Genomic DNA, 19061 nt, shown 5'->3' with positions numbered 1-19061 from the left:
CAGCTGTTTTCTGTTTACGTTGCACACTGTGACGTCATACAATGGAGACGAGACAAAATAACTGATGACTGCTGACACCGGACTTTTCCTAAAAGTTCACCCTGGACTCCGGTTACAAATAATTCCGGTTACAGGGGCCCAAAACTGCAGTTACGTGTGGATGAAAGGGCAAACTGTGAGCAAAGAGTCACGGTTTTATAAATACCCGCGTTGGTGTGGACAGCCCCTTAGAGTTTGCTTTGTTGTTGATGTTGTTGTTTCATTTGAAATGCTGTTTTTTTGTTATATTTAAGTACTGAATAGGACCCACTATGCAACAAGTCAGACTCAGAGACAAAAAAGCAAAGGATAACAAAAACTGAATGGAATGTTCCAAGTAAAAATATCACCAAACAAAACTCTACAAAAATAAAGGGGTAGAGAGCGGACAGGCAGAGAAGTCAGGGTCTTCATCCAAACACACAAAAAGAGTTGACAAAAAGGCAAAAACAGGGGCAGCAAAAGCATTCACAGAGGTTCTTCAGAGTCTGAGTGGTTACCACTATGGGAAACGGACGATTTGACAAATACTGGAAGTTGAACTGGAGTCTGTATGGTGAGCAGGCAGGTGAGTTCTTGATTGATGGCAGGTGTGCAGTGGAGGCAGAGGAGGCAGGGACGAACAGGAGAGGGAGAGTGGTCAGCCACGCCCTGCAGCAAGGGAGAAACTAACACAGACAGGGGAGAGAGACAGACAAGAAACACAAGGGAGAGGGGAAAACACAAGAAACATGAGGGAAGAGGGAGGAGACTGCCGATACCCAACATTTTTCTTGTTGTTTAAGTCTGCACCATGACCCAGCCCATCAGGCTGAGGATCAGCTTTGGTGAAGATGATGACAGGAAGCTAATTCTGCCAGCAGGGATACCAGACTCCATAGAGGAATTGTTCCAGACAAGTAAGACCAGTTTTGGATTAAATTTCCAGCTTCAATATCAACATGCTGATTTCAGAAATTAGTTCATAAACCTGTTGCTGACCACAAAAATAAATGACAAAGCAACCATCACAATGATCTACTTTCAGATTTATGCAGAAGAAGATGATGCACGGACACATCAACCTCTGGCAGCCCAACACATTCCTCATGAAACTCCTCGATGGACACAGATACTGTAACACAGAGCCTGTTTCATCTCCATCTTAAAGGCTGTGGAGTTCGGCCAAGTGTTTTCATAATTCCTTGTTTTAGCTGTGATGCTGAACTGAAACTGAAACTTGAAACAATGTTGGATTTTTCAAGCATCCTGCAGTCGAGACAGAACACAGGTGTCCTGTCAACAGTTCTACAGACGTCTCTTTTACAATGGTGGTCTATAGGGAAATTGCTTCTTTGCAATACTGCGAGTGGCTGCTGGAGAAAGTTGGAGGCAAGGCTGGGTGATGTTCCTGAGGGCTTGATGTTTCTGCCTGGGCAGAACCATAGACTGTTTAAATAATGGACAATGCTACTGTGATGTCACCCATTGGTTTATGGACTCCTGCTTTGAAGCTTTGAGTTCGGCACTTCAGCCGTTGCTATCTTGGCTTATGGAGCCAGAAGTGACCATATGTGGGTGAGAGGCTGGAGCTGTGGAAAAGCGAGGGGTGGATCTGACTGAGAAGCTAAGGACACCATCAGCAGATGGCATGTCACTCAAAGTGGCCCCGCCCTTAATTAGACATAACTTTAAGCCTTAATAAAATGTAAAGAGGTGAGTTATAGCAGCTGACTGACTGTGAGCAGGTCTGAAGAGTCCTCTGGATTACATCACTTCAGAAACATGTGGAATAATAACAACATTGTTTTTAATCATTTTTGTTGATTACAGAACAAAAATATTTCGCTGACAGTTTCATGTAGGTGGGAGCTCTGAGAAATTATTTGTGCCCCTTCTCATTTATTTATTGTGTCAACACATTGGTTTCTGTAAATAATGCACTCTGCTACAGAATATAATGATTCACATAAAATAGGAACATAAATATGCAGAAGAAAAAAGAACGTGTTACAGAAATATCATCTATCAGTGATAAAAATGATTAAACGTAGTTGCAGACTTCTGCTTTCTGACATCAACCTCCAACATACAGGATCATATGAACATGAACAGCAGTTCTCCATCATTCCACAGTGTGGAGGTGCAACACAAAACAATACAGAGATAATCACAGACTTTACACTAGTTGACTGTAATCTGAGCAGCCTGAGTGCAGTTTAAATGACTGTCCATTTACATGTTTGTTGTCATAAACAGTAGAAATCTGCAGGGTCAGATTCAGCATATCTATCTACAAAATCCAGACTCACGTCTAGGTGGAGGGTGGAGGAGGTGGCTGAGTGTGGAGCAGAAGGAGTGAAGGAGTTTCAGTGTAGAAGGACAGAGCAGTCAATGATACACTGATGATGATTCTCTGAATAGAGCATGTTACTGGGAGGTAGAGTTCCTCTGGAGTCTCTCCACTCTACCTCGCAGTAACATGCTTCAACCTCTCTGGATCATCTCTCTCAACACATCTACCTTTCAGATCACTCACTCTGGCAGAGTTCACCTCCAGCTGATGAGAGAAGAAGACAGACAGTCATTAATCAGCTGTCAGTCAGTGATGTAACACATCCAGTATAAAGACCAGCAGGGACTTAAGTCCTGTTCAGACCAGAAGCGGAGCATTCATCTCGTATCATGCTTAACTTTAAATGGATCATAACTCCTCACATCAACTTAAACAAATGATCACAACAAGTTTCTGGCTGATCTGATTGGCTGACAGGCACTGAGAAGGTTAAAGGTTTACAGATAATAGTGGATATTTGCTTTGATACAAAATGTGTTCAGTACAATGTTACTTAAACCGGCATTAACTCACTCCAACCCCCTACTGACCTCAGAGTCTCCAGTCTACAGTGTGGACTCGCCAAAAGATCAGAGAGCAGCTTCACATCTGAGTCCTGCAGGTTGTTTCCTCTCAGCTCCAGCTCTCTCAGATGTGAGGGGTTGGACTTCAGAGCTGAGGCCAGAGAAACACAGCTGGTCTCTGACAAACTGCACCAAGTCAGTCTGAATAAAGAATAAATTATGTACAATTGTAGTTAAAAATTCTATGCATTCATAAAAATAAAATCAATAAATAAATAAATTTGCTTTAACAACTAACAGTGGACATTTTGTACAGTTTAGAAACAAAAGTCTGTGTCAAAAAAGACAATATGAACAAATGAAAATGGGAATTTTTAAGTATGTAAGTTAGGTGTGTGCAGACATTGTTAAATTGTAATTACATGTATAATATCTATAACAGTAATAAACAGTCAGTGAACTGACCTCAGAGTCTCCAGCCTACAGTGTGGACTTTCCAGGAAATCACACAGCAGCTTCACTCCTGAATCCTGCAGGTTGTTGTAGCTCAGATCCAGCTCTGTCAGATGGGAGGGGTTGGTCTTCAGAGCTGATGCCAGAGAAACAAGGCTGATCTCTGACAAACTGCAGTACCTCAATCTGAATAAAGAAAAAACGTTGTAGATAAAGTCATTAATTATTCAGTACATAGGTTCAGTTTTTAAATGTGTTGCTCAACATTACTATGTCCTAATCAATGAGTTTTTCCATAAAATAACTAGAGTGACTCTGTCATTGTGTTATTGTGGATCATCATAATGTCAGCCTTCTACAGACATCATCCAAATGTCACCACAACATTCATACACTTATTTATGTCAACATAGATTAATAATATGCTGCTGTTTTCAAGTCTGGAATTAAAGGATCAATACTATATTGATCAAACAGCTGCATCTGGAAATATGCAAAATATTAGCACACACATCAATTTCCCTTTAAACAGTTTCTTTACGAAACAGAAGTCTGTCATGAGTACAGACTAGATCTGTACAAGACAAATAAAAATATGAACAAATGGGAACATACATTTTTATGGATATAAATTACATATGCACATAAATTAGATCACATTATTACTTAAAGATATCAGGTAACTGAAAATTACTGAACTGACTTCAGAGTCTCCAATCTGCAGTGTGGACTCTCAAGACAATCACACAGCAGCTTCACTCCTGAATCCTGCAGGTCATTTCCACTCAACTGCAGGTCTCTCAGATGGGAGAGGTTGGACTTTAGAGCTGAGCCCAGATAAACACTGCTGATCTCTGACAAATTGCAGGAGATAAATCTGAACAAAGAATAAATGATTTTAGAAAACAAAGTGCCTGCTTGAAATCATTCAGTGTTTGTTTTCAGAGCTGAGGAAGGTTTAGAATGTAGAGGTTTAGGAAAAAGGAAACTTAAAACACCTGAAGTGAAAAATAGCTCTCATTAACATGAATGACAACATGCTCCTACTTTGAAAAAGATTAATGACTTTGCCTCTTGAACTCTGCCAGTTCCACTCGTCATGATGTGCAGCCAAACACAACTCATTTATTTAAAGAATCATAAAGGTAACTTTAAGTTAAAATCAACTGTTTGACAGGTTCAGAGTGAAATACCCAATGATAATTTGTATTATATTAAGGGTTTAGCTCAACAATGCTCTGCCACAGTCAATGGACTAAACCATTGAAGAAGCTTTAGCATGAAGACACTGTGACACAGTGTGAATATCAGCCTTATGTCTGCAGCTTAGTGTTACTACAACTTTCACATCATATTAATCTCAGCACAGGAGTAAAAATGATGTCTGACCTCAGAGTCTCCAGTCTACAGTGTGGACTCTCCAGAAATTCACACAGCAGCTTCACTCCTGAATCCTGTAGCTCATTGTGACTCAGCTGCAGCTCTCTCAGACGGGAGGGGTTGGACTGCAGAGCTGAGGCCAGACAGCCACAGCTGATCTCTGACAAACTGCAGGAACTCAACCTGAATAAAGAATAAATCATGTAAATAAAATTCATTAATGATACAATCAGATGTGCTCAGGTTTTAAATGTGTAGCTCAACAGTACTATGTCCTAATCAATGAGCTTTTCCCTAAAATAACTAGAGTAACTTTGTCATTGTGTTATTATGGATCATCATCATGTCAGCCTTCTACAGACATCATCCAAATGTCACCACAACATGCATACACTGATTCATGTCAACACAGATTAATATCATACTGCTGATCTCAGTCTCAAGTCTGAAATTGGAGGGTCAATATCAAATCAGACATGTTGGACCAAATAACTGTTCATTATTTCATTTCTTACATGACCTTCATCATACCGTATTTGTATATGTAATTAAAAGCAGAGGCATATATCTGTTTAAGTCTGTCTTAAAACAACAGCCACATGCACATTACAAGAGTTATTGGTTGCAGTCATTATACCTCCTGTCCACACTGAGTGTGAAGTGGTCCCTTCCTACCACAGCTACACTGTAAGAAATTACTTCATGAGTTCAGCTAAAACTAATAAGAAGCTTCAGCAGTCTGAGTTTGTCAAATCAAGTGGGTGTCTACCACAATTACAGACTATTTAGCAACAAATTCCCTCTTTGACTTTTCTCCACTGCAACTCAACAAGGAAACACTGTAAAACACAAAATACTGACTGTATCACTCAAGCCCCTTTACACTGCCAGATTTTCTGTGAATGTTGGGCTGTTTTGCTGGCAAGCTGCGAGTGTTTAGACACACAGAGCCGGATTGGTGAGTTGATCCGAGGTGCCCAATTTTCCGCCTCGTAGGGTAGTCATATTGGTGGAACCCTTTTAGTTTAAACAGACCAAGGCGGCCTTCCACAACGGAAGGGGCTGTTGAAGACTTGTGGGAGGAGCTGTTGATGATGCCACACGTGCGAGCCACTGGCGGTGGATAAACGGGAAACAGCTGATAGCAGGAATTAGCGAGCAGCTGGTACCACGAGGGAAACGCAAACCTGACAGACACTGTAAACATGAGCAACTGAGGAGACAAGGAATTGCACGCCCTAATTGCCCTCACAAACATAGAGGCCATTAACCGCCAGATGACAGGAACGGTGAAGAACAAGCCGACCTACGAGAGAATCGCTGAAGGACTGACCAGCCGGGGCTTCCCTCCCACATCACTGTTTACATCACACGCTGAGCTACACGTTTTGTTACTTGCTCACTAACACCCCATTCCCCCTGAAAAAGGCGCATTCTGTATAAACAAAAGTAGGTAGGCGGCATTTTGCCGCACTCCCCGATTTTGCTTTTATACTGCCAATGCTTAAAGAAGACTGATTGTTCTTTGCTGCAAATTTGCACATTTCCTATCTAAAAGGGGGCTTCGGAGTGCTGAAGCCTCAGATTGATTTAATCTGAATTTCTGAACAAGACTGTGGATTTTGTCCTCAATCCTGTAACACTGGAGTCAGGTTATAAAGGAATTGTTTCACAGACAGCATGGATAGAAGGAATGATTACAGACACCAACAAAAAAAGTGTACTTAGTAGAGTGCAGATCTCCACCAGGTGGCTGCACCACAGCTGTGACTCTTAAAAACAATGCATGTGGCACAGTTGTGTTCCATGAAAATTGTGAATCAGCACAACCACGAGAGGCCCTTGAACATAGTCATATATATAAACACAAAATCTGAGGCTGTTTTGTCTAGTAGTTTGGGAGATTAGCTGCCAACAGACAGACAGATACACATGACCACAATCAAATGCATGATCCCCCACAGGCTTGCAATGCCTAACTCTTTGAATGTACATATGGACACCTGAGTATTGTATTGGCATAGACTTGAAAAAATATAAGTGTGTCCTTTATAAGACAAAGATGTTTCCAGTGCAGACTATGTATTTGCTTTTTGTTGCAATCTAAAAGGTCTGTGGCTCCAAATGATTAGTCAATGTTGACATGAAAACAAGAATTACTCAGAACCTCAGGAATCCTAAATTTTGCTTTTGATGGATCTCAAACTTGATGATGTCATTCTAAACTATAATTTCTCTATGTTTTGTTGACAATTTTTCAGGCATTTGGAGAGACACAAAATTTCTGAAAAAAGTGAAATCCTGAAACCTCAATTAAGGACTTGAATTGAATATATACCAAAAAAATGCATTAACAAGTGAACTGACCTCAAAGTCTCCAGTCTACAGTTTGGACTCTCCAGTCCAACACACAGCTGCTTCACTCCTGAATCCTGCAGGTCACTGTGACCCAGCTGCAGCTCTCTCAGATGGGAGGGGTTAGACTTCAGAGCTGAGGCCACAACTTCACAGTGAGTCTCATCCAGTCCACAGCCAGAAATTCTGTCATGACACATATTCCAAAATATGTTATTATGGAAGAAGACAATTTATATTGACTTCATGCCTTTGATGACAATAATGCATGACAGCAGTTCTTCAGGACTTCAGAAATCAGCTTTGGAAAATGATACAGATCTTATTTTTAAGTCTTATGCATAGTGGTAAATAAACTCAGGTATTATCTGCATATCTGATTATATAAAAAGCCTCAAAAACTGTAAAATGTAATAATTATTAGAAATACATAAAATAACTCTGTTCATTAACTTGACAGCTTTAAACACAACTGAAAAAGTTACAGTTTTTACACTCAGCATTTGAAACAGCTCAAGAACATCTGTGACAAAATCAAGTGGAACACATTTCAATAATAATATGAATTTTATAGTGGGTGTACTTAAATAACTAAACTACAATGATTTATGATATTAATCATATCTGGACTCACAGAGCCTTTCTGCAGTTCCTCACAATTGGAATCAGTCTCCGTCGTCCCTCCTCTGATGTGTTGTACTTCTGCAGGTCCAACTCATCCAGAACCTCCTCTGACATCTGCAGCATGTAGGCCAGAGCTGAGCAGTGGATCTCAGAGAGTTTCTTCTCTGGTCTGTTCTCTGACTTCAGGAACTCTTGGATCTCCTGATGTACTGAGTGGTCGTTCATCTCCAGCAGACAGTGGAAGATGTTGATGCTTCTGTCAGGAGAGATCTCATCACTGCTCATCTTCTTCAGGTTTTTGATGGCTCTCTGGATGATTTCTGGACTGTTGTCTGTCCGACCCAGCAGGCCTCCCAATAGTCTCTGGTTGGACTCAAGAGAAAGGCCATGAAGGAAGCGGACAAACAGGTCCAGGTGACCATTTTCACTTTGGAGGGATTTCTCCATGGCTTTCTTCAGGAAGACATCCAGGGATCTGTATTTATCCCCGCCTTTCCCCAGGAAATGCACCAGGTATCTGTCATTATCTTGGTCTTTCCCCAGGAAGTCCTCCAGTACCTCTGTCTTCCTGTTGGTGAAACAGTGGAACATGTAGACTGCAGCCAGAAACTCCTGAATGCTCAGATGAACGAAGCAGTAGACTGTTTTCTGGAAGATCACAGACTCTCTTTTGAAGATTTGTGTACAAACTCCTGAGAACACCGAGGCCTCTGTGACATCAAGACCACAGCGCTCCAGGTCTTCTTGGTAGAACATGATGTTTCCTTTCTCCAGATGTTCAAATGCCAACCTCCCCAGCTTCAGAAGAACTTCTCTGTCAGCCTCCGTCAGCTCCTGTAGACTCGTCTCATGTCTCTCATCATACTTCTGCTTCTTCCTCTTTGTCTGAACCAGCAGGAAGTGTGAGTACAGGTCAGTCAGGGTCTTGGGCAGCTCTCCTCTCTGCTCTGTAGTCAACATGTGATCCAGAACTGTAGCAGTGATCCAGCAGAAGACTGGGATTAGACACATGATGTGGAGGCTCCTGGATGTCTTGATGTGGGAGATCATTCTGCTGGACAGATCTTCATCACTGACTCTCCTCCTGAAGTACTCCTCCTTCTGGGCGTCAGTGAAGCCTCGTACTTCTGTTACCCTGTCAACACATGCAGGAGGGATCTGATTGGCTGCTGCAGGTCTGGAAGTTATCCAGACGAGAGCCGAGGGAAGCAGATTCCCCTTGATGAGGTTTGTCAGCAGCACATTGACTGATGACTTCTGTGTGACATCAGTCACAACCTCATTGTTGTGGAAATCCAGAGACAGTCTGCTTTCATCCAGGCCATCAAAGATGAACAGAACTTTACAGACAGCGAGCTCCTCTGCTGTGACCTTCTGTAATGTTGGATGGAAAACATGGAGCAGAGTGAGAAGACTGTACTGCTCATCTTTGATCAAGTTCAGCTCCCTGAACGAAAGCAGAATCACCAGACTGATATCTTGGTTTTCCAAACCCTCGGCCCAGTCCAGAGTGAACTTGTGCACTGAGAAGGTTTTTCCAATGCCAGCGACGCCATTCGTCAGAACGACTCTGATGTGTTTCTGTTGGTCAGGTAAGGCTTTATAGATTTCGTGACACTTGATTGGAGTGTCATGGAGGATCTTCTTCTTGGAAGCTGTCTCAAGCTGTGTCACCTCATGTTGGGTATTAACTTCTTCACTCTGTCCATCTGTGATGTAGAGCTCAGTGTAGATCCTGTTGAGGAGGGTTTCACTTCCTGTTTCATCACTTCCTTCAGTCACATGTTCACATCTCCTCCTCAGACTGATCTTATGTTCATCTAAAACCTCCTGCAGACCACTATCTCCTGAAAGAGAAGGAACACTGTGAGACTAAAAGGAAAAGAGAAGCTGATGATTATTTTCATGACCAACATTAAATTAAAGCGTTTAAAATATAATGACTTTAATAACAATCTTTAATGTGGATGCTGTACAACACAACAAATAAGCCAAGAAGAATCCTGTGTTTAGACATGATCACATCAGAGGACAGATGTACAGTCTTACTTTGTACAGTGATGGTCTGACTGGCTGTCGGCAGTCCAGCTCTTGTTCTGCATCTTTTCCCACACTGAGGACAGGAGGAGTCTCCTGATGAAGCAGACTGGTCCCAGTATGATGTGATGCACTGTCTGCAGAACCAGTGTCCACAGCTGGTAGAGGCTGGATCCTTCAGGACGTCCTGACACAAGACACAGCAGGACGGCTGCTCCTCCCCAGAAACACAGCTCCTCTTCTTCTTCTCTCTGTGGAGATGAACACATTCTTTAGACCTCGTCCTGCCACCTCCTCTGGAAATACTTTGTTTTATTCACACATTTAATCACTGGCAGTTCAAATATCTCATGGTGGAGCTTCATGAAAACCTCCTGAGTAATGTTCTGGTGGTTTCACTTCTTTAGGTCAGTTTACAGTAGAAACAGTCTCTTACTTTGTGACTGAGGGTCCAGGTTCATTACTGAAGTCTGGAGGTACAAATTTACTTAGGTTACTCTTCATAGACAGACAGCTGGACACTGGAGACTCTGATCTCTGTCTGTGAAAACAACAAATGTTTTACACATATCATTAGACCTTGTAAAGAGCAGAGGTAACATTAACATGACACATGATCATGACACACAAAAAGCTGGTCCAAATGGCATATACTCGCGGTACCATCCACATATGCTCTCAGAGCCCGCACAGGGCATAACCGCTCAGACTGGTCGTCCTCTTCACCCTCTGGTGGGTCAAACCGCGCCAACTGGATCAGCCGATTGAGGTGCAAGCTCGACAAAACCTTAGGCAGGAATGCAGTATTCGGCCATAAGGTGACCCCTGAACATAAACTAGCCACCTGTATCATTACTAGAACCCCCTCCATAGATCACATCACTCCTGCAGCTTCACTGGCTTCCTGTTAAATATCGTATGGATTTCAAGATTTTGCTTCTCACCTTTAAAGCCCTTCATAACCCAGCCCCTCTGTATCTTTCTGAACTCCTTTATGTCTACACACACTCACATACTCTTAAATCCACCTCTGCACCTTCCCACGTGACTACCATGGGTTTGAGAGCCTTCAGCCATTCTGCCCCCCAGCTTTAAAGAGCCTTGTAATAGTAGGGGGTGGGGTCACTTGTTTTATGGTGTTTGTAGAATTTGATTGCTCTTTTTTGAATCCTAAATAAAAGGGGGGGAAATGAGTTCAGCTCGCTGTCCATTATTAGGGGTGTTCCTGTGGACTGTGAGTATACTCTTGAAAATCTCAGTGTGTGGGACTTCAACTGTGTGTTTGTCCCATTTTTCAAAGTCTTGATTTGCAAGAGGACCCCACACTTGTAATTTGTAATTTATTATTTGAGAGGGACAGTGCAAGTTAATGAACATCACCATACGTGTAAACATGCCCGATTGTAGCCATCTAGCTAATTTCCATCTGTTGTCCCTAGCACATGTTCTTCACTACAATACAGTAATGCGGGTTCGATTATAGATGTGAATGTTTCGAGCCAGATTCTAACAGGTATTTCTATGTTAGAAGACTTTTTATAGCATAGAAAGCTCTCATTCCCTTGTCTCTCAGATCATTAACGGCCAGATTGTAATTTCCTTTTAGGGTTATTCTTAGTCCCAAATATGTATAGCTGTGTCTGTGTTTTATGTCAGTCGAGCCCAGTAGGAACCTGATTGGGTTTCCCTGACACCTGGGTCACTTCTGGAAGACAATAATTCTAGTCTTTTTCAGATCAACCATCAGGGCCCAGGTCTGACTGAAGATCTGCAGTTGATCCAGTTGCTGTTGTAATGCTTTCTTAGACGGAGCTGACAATATTAGATCATCTGCAAAGAATTGGCATTTAATTCCTGTGTCAGAAAGGCTGAGACAAAGAACGTCTGACTGTTCTGGTGATGTTGCTAATTACACAATATAAATGTTAAACAGGGTGGGGCTGAGACTGCAGCCCTGTTTCACCTCTCTGTCTTGCACTAATAATTTCAACGGGTGTCTTCCGTCTTCTTCAGAAGCGTCACCAGATGTCAATGGTGGCATGCCTTATATCAGCTGATATTATGGAGGCGTAGTCACCCTGTAAAATTTAACAGGACAACCACGCCTCCAGCTGTCAGGTCGCTCCTCGAGGATGGCGCTCCTGGTATGTGACAGCATATATGCTCCCTCATCCCGGTTCATTGTCCTGCAGGCCCGCTTCCTTATCTCCACTGCCTCCATGATCCAGCGTTGGAAAGAAATATCTATAATCTATAATCTATATATAATATATGTTCAGATGACTCTGGCCTCCTCTTAGTTCATTATGTGGTTCTCTCTTTTGCAGTGATCAGAAATAGCTGAATTCAGGTTTTCTTGATCGGCTTTTTCTTTTTCCGATCTTGTGTGTCTTTTTTCTGTTTCTTTTTTGCATTCTTTCTGGTGTTCTTTTTTTCTTGTGTCAAAGCATCTGCCCATTTCCCCAATGTAAGTTGCATTGCAGGAGCTGCAAGGAATTTCGTAGATGACATTGCACCTATGGTCCGGTCGTATCTTGTCCTTCGGGTGTATGAGTAGCTGTCTTAGTTTGATGAGTGGTTTGATCCGCGTGTCAATATGATATTTTGCATTGGATGCGTTCTGTGATGCCTCTGATATATGGTAATGTGATGATAATCGTTTCCAACGCTGGATCATGGAGGCAGTGGAGATAAGGAAGCGGGCCCGCAGGATGATGAACCGGGGTGAGGGAGCACATATGCTGCCACATACCTGGAGTGCCGTCCTCGAGGAGCGTGGTCGTCCTGTTAAATTTCACAGGGCGACCACGCCTCTGTAACATCAGCTGATATAAGACATGTCATCTAGTGACACTTCTGAGGAAGACCAAAGACACCCATCGAAACATGTCAAGGTAAAACAAACCTTGTTAAATTTCAGACTCAGTTTCCTGCTGCAGTGAGAAACCTGCAGACTGTCTGTACACATTTACATTCTCCACAAATTTTGAGCCACTGGACAGGAAACTTTGAATTTGAACACTGAACACTTCTTCAGGTCAGTTTACAGTAGAAACAGTCTCTTACTTTGTGTCTGAGGGTTCAGGTTCATTACTGAAGTCTGGAGGTACAAATTTACTTAGGTTACTCTTCAAAGACAGACAGCTGGACCCTGGAGACTCTGCTCTCTCTCTGTGGAAACAACAAATGTTTTACACATATCATTAGACCTTGTAAAGAGCAGAGGTAACATTAGCATGACACATGATCAAGATTTGTTTATTGAGTTCTGTTTATTATTATTGTGCAGTCATGCTTTGTATAATGGCAACAAAGCTGAACTTTGTACCTTGAACCAGTGTTGTCCAGGTGTCAGATTCTGCAGCTACAGCTGTTATTACATCACTGTACTCTACTGAGTTTCTTTACACTACTCTACTCTTAACTATAATGTCCTATGCTTCTTTATTCTATTGACTTACTTTACTGTACTCTGCTGTGCTGTATACATATTCTGCGTGTGCAGCTTGAATGAAATTCACCCTGCTATTTTTTACTGTATAATGGCAATGAAGCTGAACCAGTGTTTGGATCTAGAAGCACTGAGGTGTGTCAGATTCAGCAGCTACAGCTGTTATTACAATGTGTCAGATACACATTTAATCCATATTTAGATAAATATAAGTATCAGGTCAGACTCTGTATCAGTAGATACACAAATTTAAAGGACTCTGATCCCCAGTGAGTGACTACAACACCTCATGTCATTATAAAAACACAGTGTTGTAGTTTACAGTAGAAACAGTCTCTTACTTTGTGTCTGAGGGTCCAGGTTCATTACTGAAGTCTGGAGGTGCAAATTTACTTAGGTCACTCTTCAAAGACAGACAGCTGGACACAGGCAACTCTGATCTGTCCCCCTCTTCCTCCAAATCACTCATCTTCTCAAATCTGAGAGGTAAACCAGTGACACTGAACACACACACACACACACACACACACACACACACACACACACACACACAGCATAATGAAGTCAGTACATTACCCATACAGTCAGTAACTTGTTATTGACAGGACACTGATTACATACTGGGTGGGTATTTTCCTGACACTATAACAGACTAATCAGAATAAACATTAGCAGATGAATCAATAATGATTATTATCATTATTTGCAGGTCTAGTATTAACACTCACCCTGACTCAGACGACCTGTATTCCTCTGACTGCTCCATCGAGTTTTAAATGGAGTCTGGGACAATACGACTAAGTTTCACTTTCAGTGTTCCTCCAGTTTAAACCTCCTCCCATTTTATTTAGAGGAAACTGTTAAGTCGCCAACACTTTGACTCGAGACTCGTCCTCAAAAGACCCATGAACGATCTTCATTATTAGTATTATTATTATTTTGGCCATAAATGACATAAAAGCGACAGCAGTCAGTCAGGGCGGTGCCTCTCTTCTGTGTCGCTGCCTGTTTGGAGGAGGGCAGGGCTACAACCCTTCCTCCTGCATCCTCCTCCATCTTATAGACTCTACACACACTGCCATCTAGTGGTCAAAAGTTATAGTCTGTGCACACAATACATGGACAACTTTTTCCCACAGAAAAATAGATACACACATACTAAATGGCCCCTACACTCTGTGTGGAGTGTGGCTCCTCCTTGGGCCTTTCCATTTGCTTGTTTTGTGCAGAGTGTGTGAGTCAGTCAGAGTTAGCTAGCTTTTGTATTTATTTCTGTAGAAACTCTGAGTCTATCCTTGATTTGTAGATTGCACTGTAAATGTCTGTGTTAAGATAGCTACTAGCTGTGCACCACATGGCCATCACTAAGAATATGTGTATATGTCTGTATGTCACAATTCCCCTGAGCTGATTGGAGGGTTATTCAGATCACCTGCTGTGCAGGGTGTGGGGACTGACTCCTAAATAAGAATTGAGAGCGGCTTGGTGCATTTCCCCTCTGGTGTCTTGGCCCTTTCGGACTTCTTTGCCATCTTTTGATTTTCTGGTTGAGGGTGATTTTGAGCTTTCTGAAACCTCAGTGGAGGAAATATTAAGACCACCTTTCCACTAGTCTGCCTGCATCAGGGCAGAGCTTAGTGAAAGAGTTTTAGCTTGTCTAATGATAACCCAACAATTTGTTCATGGGTCGATTTCATTATCAGTGAAACATTTTTCATTGTGAAGGCACTTTATTTCTCCAGCTAAATATTATCTATATTATGTGGTAGGGAACTGGTTGCCAGGCTTCTTCCTGATCAGCTGAAATCTGGGGAATCAGTCCCGCCACAAAAAATGTTAAAAGCATCAAAATCAGGCTTCAAAACCCACTATGTCATTTGTGTTTTACTGCAGAATGTAAATGTAATGAATGTAACACCTATTAAGATTATTAAAACCCCATACTCCAAGAAACACTTTAGAAATCATGACCTTGGTGTCCTCAAAGGTAGCTACAGCCCTAACTGAACATCTTATAAATATATTGTATTTCCTCTGAAGGGTCTGAGGCTCAGAGGTCTTAAGGCTGCGATGATGCCTTCCAAATAGTTTAAACTGGAGCTGCAGCTGAGCCACAAATACACTTGCCACTTAGGCAAAACACTAACTTCCTGACTAAATCAAATCAAATTTATTTATAAAGCACATTTAAAACAACAGCCGTTGAACCAAAGTGCTGAACAATCATGAGCATAAAAGCAACACAATAAAATAAATGAAAAGAAGCACAAACAGATAACACAGACAGAAATGCCAAACTCTCATACAGAGTTAAAAGCCAAAGAATAAAAATGTGTTTTAAGACGTGATTTAAAAACTGGCAGTGAGGGGGACAGTCTGACATGCAGGGGCAGCTCGTTCCAGAGTTTGGGGGCTGCAGCTGAAAAGACCCGGTCTCCCCTTTGCTTTAGCCTAGATCTGGACACAACTAAAAGCGACTGGTCAGCAGACCTGAAGGCACGTGGAGGTGCATGTGCCACTAAAAGATCAGATAAATAAATGGGGGCTAGCTCATGTAAAGATTTATAAACGAAAGTTAAAATTTTAAAATCAATTCTAAAACGTACAGGGAGCCAGTGAAGGGAGGCCAGTACAGGAGAAATGTGCTCTCTCTTGCCTCTTCCGCTTAAAAGGCGAGCTGCAGCATTTTCAACCTGCTGCAGTTGTGAAAGGGAGTTCTGGTTAATCCCAACATAAAGGGCATTGCAATAATCCAGACGGGTAGAAATAAAAGCATGGATGAGTCTTTAAAAAAGTCATTAAAAGAGAGGCAGGACTTAACCATAGATAAAAACCTCAGTTGATAAAAGCTGGATTTGACGACTGAATTTATGCGTTTATCCAAATTAAAACCACTGTCCACTGACGGATGATTTTACATATGGACTTACATTGCTCAGGTCCATATTGGGACCAACACAGGCACTACTGGGTCCAAATATCATAATCTCTGTCTTTTCTTCATTAAAACTTAAAAAATGTAAGGCCATCCAGCAGTGGCAGGAGGGTGCCATTTTGTTTCAAAGGCAGATAAATTTGTGTGTCATCTGCATAAAAATGAAATGCAATGCCATGTTTTCTCAGAATTGAACCCAGGGGGAGCATATATGGGAAAAAGAGGATAGGCCCAAACTAAACTTAAGTCACATGCAGCCTGTACGAGGTGTTGAAACTACAATATCAACTAGACGTTGGAGGAAAATGAGTCAGTTGATGATGCTTTAAGTGGTTAATAGTCAAAATTACTGAATATTAAAGTTTTCATTTAAAGCTGCCATCAGACTGTACAACAGACACTGACTTTGTTTTGCTTCCTTAAACCTTATTAATCTGCACCTTTACTTTATTATCGACACAGTGAGATGCCTGACCTGCAGCAGCTGACTGTGAGCAGGTCTGAAGAGTCCTCTGGATTTAATGGATTCAGAAACATGTGGAATGACAACAGCATTGTTTTTAATCATTTTCCCTGTCATACATTCTTGTGTCAGCACAGTGGGTGCGGAGCCTCCAAGCATTCCTACGAGACAGCGCTGAGCAGGTTTTTTTCATGCAGCAAAGTGAGACGGTCATTGGATAAATGCAAAATCGTCACTTCCAGGGAGGCTCAGCTTCCCTGGGACCTAATGGAGCGGTAGGCGGAAGAGGACGCTCGGTGTCTGCATGATGATTGGAGGAATTGTCTAAAAGGCTGACCCCTTTGTGATTGACAGTGCTTTGGAAATACACACCAGTATCGTCATATTTTGAGTTGAGTCCCATGTGGATATTTGTGAGTGGAGTCTTCTGACAGAGTGCTGTCCAGAGTTCCTTATTTCCATAAGCAATATAGCTCATTTTCACCGTTTCTAAACCCATCTGAAATCTTTGAGGTGTGTTTTGCTGTGGTTCTGTGGCATGAGTGTGGATGAAAAACTGCTTCAATGAAATGCTCCTTTTATAAGTTACTGCCTCGCTACAATATGACAAATTTTATGATGTAAACTTAAAGTGCGCTTCCCGTTTGAAAGACCAGCAGCCGCCACTGGGCTCCAAGAGACTTTTTTGTACGTCTGGACATGAAATGTGTGCATACCAAATCACATACTTGTAAGTGCAACGTACTGTGGAGGCTATTTCGTCGAAGTTTTGTAGGGGTTGCTACGGAGCTATTTTTTGAAATTTTTCACGATTTCTGGTGTGAGTACCAAGTTTTGCGACTTTTCCAGCACTTTTAGCCGCTTGAAAATGCGATTCAGTTGAGAAAAATAATTCCTTCTGTTTTAGTAAGGTCCTCGCACCATTCGCTTCTCAGGCCCTAAATATCAACTGTGCCAAGTACAATTTCTAGAGGCAAAGAAAAGCACCACACATTTGGCTAGATTTATGAAGAACAGTTTATTGTAGAGTTCAGTGACACATTGGACCACCACCATCCTGACATATAACCCCATTTAAACAAAATCTCATGACAAAAGGGAGAATTCTTTCAGTGACAGAAGTATTTTGGTACAGCAGGTAGGTTACTGACATTTCACCGGTACTTGCACCGCACTGCCCACTTGCACGGCGGTCACCTCAACATTTACCACAGTTTAACATCCATCACAGCCACAGGGGATGACTGGCTTTGTCGAATCAGCTTAGCGTGAGCAAAACAAATTTACCACAACCTTAAACATGGGATTAAAAACACAGATGTTTGAAAGCCTCTGTAAATTACTGTGAGATGCCCTCCTGTCGCTTATATTGCTTGCATGACAAAAAGAGTGCTCATTAATAAAAGGCAATACCCTGCACAGAATGAATCATATGTACAGTGTGAAACTGTGAAGAGAACGTTCGTTAAAATCACAGAAATATTAACCTTTATCCAATTCAAGATCATATTTTTGAATCAGTGTATCCTGCTGGCCATCACAGGACTTCAAACTAAAATAGCATACTGCAAATGACACTTGCAAAAGTACAACTTCTGTTATGTAATAAATAAACTTGTCACTATTATGAACTAATTCAAAAGCTTGTTTCACTAAAACACTATTAAAAATGAGTCACTAGTAATATATGATTATTAGGCTGACATTTAACAGCACCTTTCAACGGTAACATTACAGCACAGAGTGTACTGTATCATAATACCTTATACATGTGTTTGCAGGAATGGACATACAGGTACATTTGACTTCAGTACAGTCTTAAAGCCACTGTTACCCTGCCATACCATGCATAGTGCACAGGATCAATGCCCCATAAAAAACCTCATTAGGGCATTAAAGTGTGGTGACTACTCACTCACTTCAAATGTATGACGTCTAACTACTTGAATGTGAATAACTAACTCACAGCAGCCGAGTTGTAACTACGTGTGATTTTCGGTGACTGGTGAAATTTTTTTTATTTAACTATTCCCAAAGGAACTAATTCAACTACAAGCTTGTCATTTGATTTCCTTCGTGAATATCATAAGTGGCCCCTTTGTGTTTGCAATTTGACAAGCAGATGTTTGACAATTTAATTGGGAAAAGCACTACTGCTGATAACTGCTGAAAATTAACAACCCATGGAGTCCTTTATGCGAATATATCAAATCAGATATTATATCTGACTTATTATTCCCTTTTCTTCTTCATGATATTTGATCATTATTGATGCTCAAATGTCGTCTGCATGTTTTAAAGTGGAAACAGACAAGTTTTTTGCTTTAATTTAATGTTGATTGCATCATGTAACAGCTAAAGAAAAAAATTAAGCCTTGGTTCCCTTTCAGCCTTGCTTTCACAAGTCTTGCATAGCCAGATCTCCACAGCGCTATGTCAGTCTTATTTTTTTCAGCTATAAGGGAGGAAAAAAACTCTCAGGCTTG

The 19061-nt window shown here is 41.5% G+C and overlaps 1 protein-coding gene across 5 annotated transcripts; it reads right to left on the bottom strand.

Moving 5' to 3' along the window:
* Positions 1 to 1811: 1811 nt before the first annotated feature.
* LOC117254262 (NLR family CARD domain-containing protein 3-like) lies at positions 1812 to 14179 on the bottom strand. 5 transcript variants are annotated; one of them, XM_078168610.1, is made up of 12 exons: positions 13906 to 14179; positions 13519 to 13677; positions 12793 to 12897; positions 10163 to 10267; positions 9739 to 9977; positions 7700 to 9536; positions 7078 to 7251; positions 4720 to 4893; positions 4034 to 4207; positions 3343 to 3516; positions 2905 to 3078; positions 1812 to 2578 (listed from the first exon to the last, which is right to left on the bottom strand). In XM_078168610.1, the coding sequence occupies exons 1-12, from the start codon at positions 13941 to 13943 to the stop codon at positions 2569 to 2571; spliced, it is 3363 nt and encodes a 1120-aa protein (XP_078024736.1). In that variant the 5' UTR covers positions 13944 to 14179; the 3' UTR covers positions 1812 to 2568. The 5 variants fall into 5 exon arrangements, with proteins under 5 accessions (XP_078024736.1, XP_078024739.1, XP_078024738.1 ...); XM_078168613.1 differs by lacking the exon at positions 12793 to 12897 and adding an exon at positions 13500 to 13516 and having other exon boundaries at positions 13584 to 13677; XM_078168612.1 differs by lacking the exon at positions 10163 to 10267.
* Between the last annotated feature and the right edge of the window lie 4882 nt (positions 14180 to 19061).

Source organism: Epinephelus lanceolatus, chromosome 6 (assembly GCF_041903045.1).
Source record: "Epinephelus lanceolatus isolate andai-2023 chromosome 6, ASM4190304v1, whole genome shotgun sequence".
NCBI lineage: Eukaryota > Metazoa > Chordata > Actinopteri > Perciformes > Serranidae > Epinephelus > Epinephelus lanceolatus.
The sequence above is the reverse complement of the archived record's forward strand: the minus strand, read 5'-3'. Positions and strand labels throughout refer to the sequence as shown.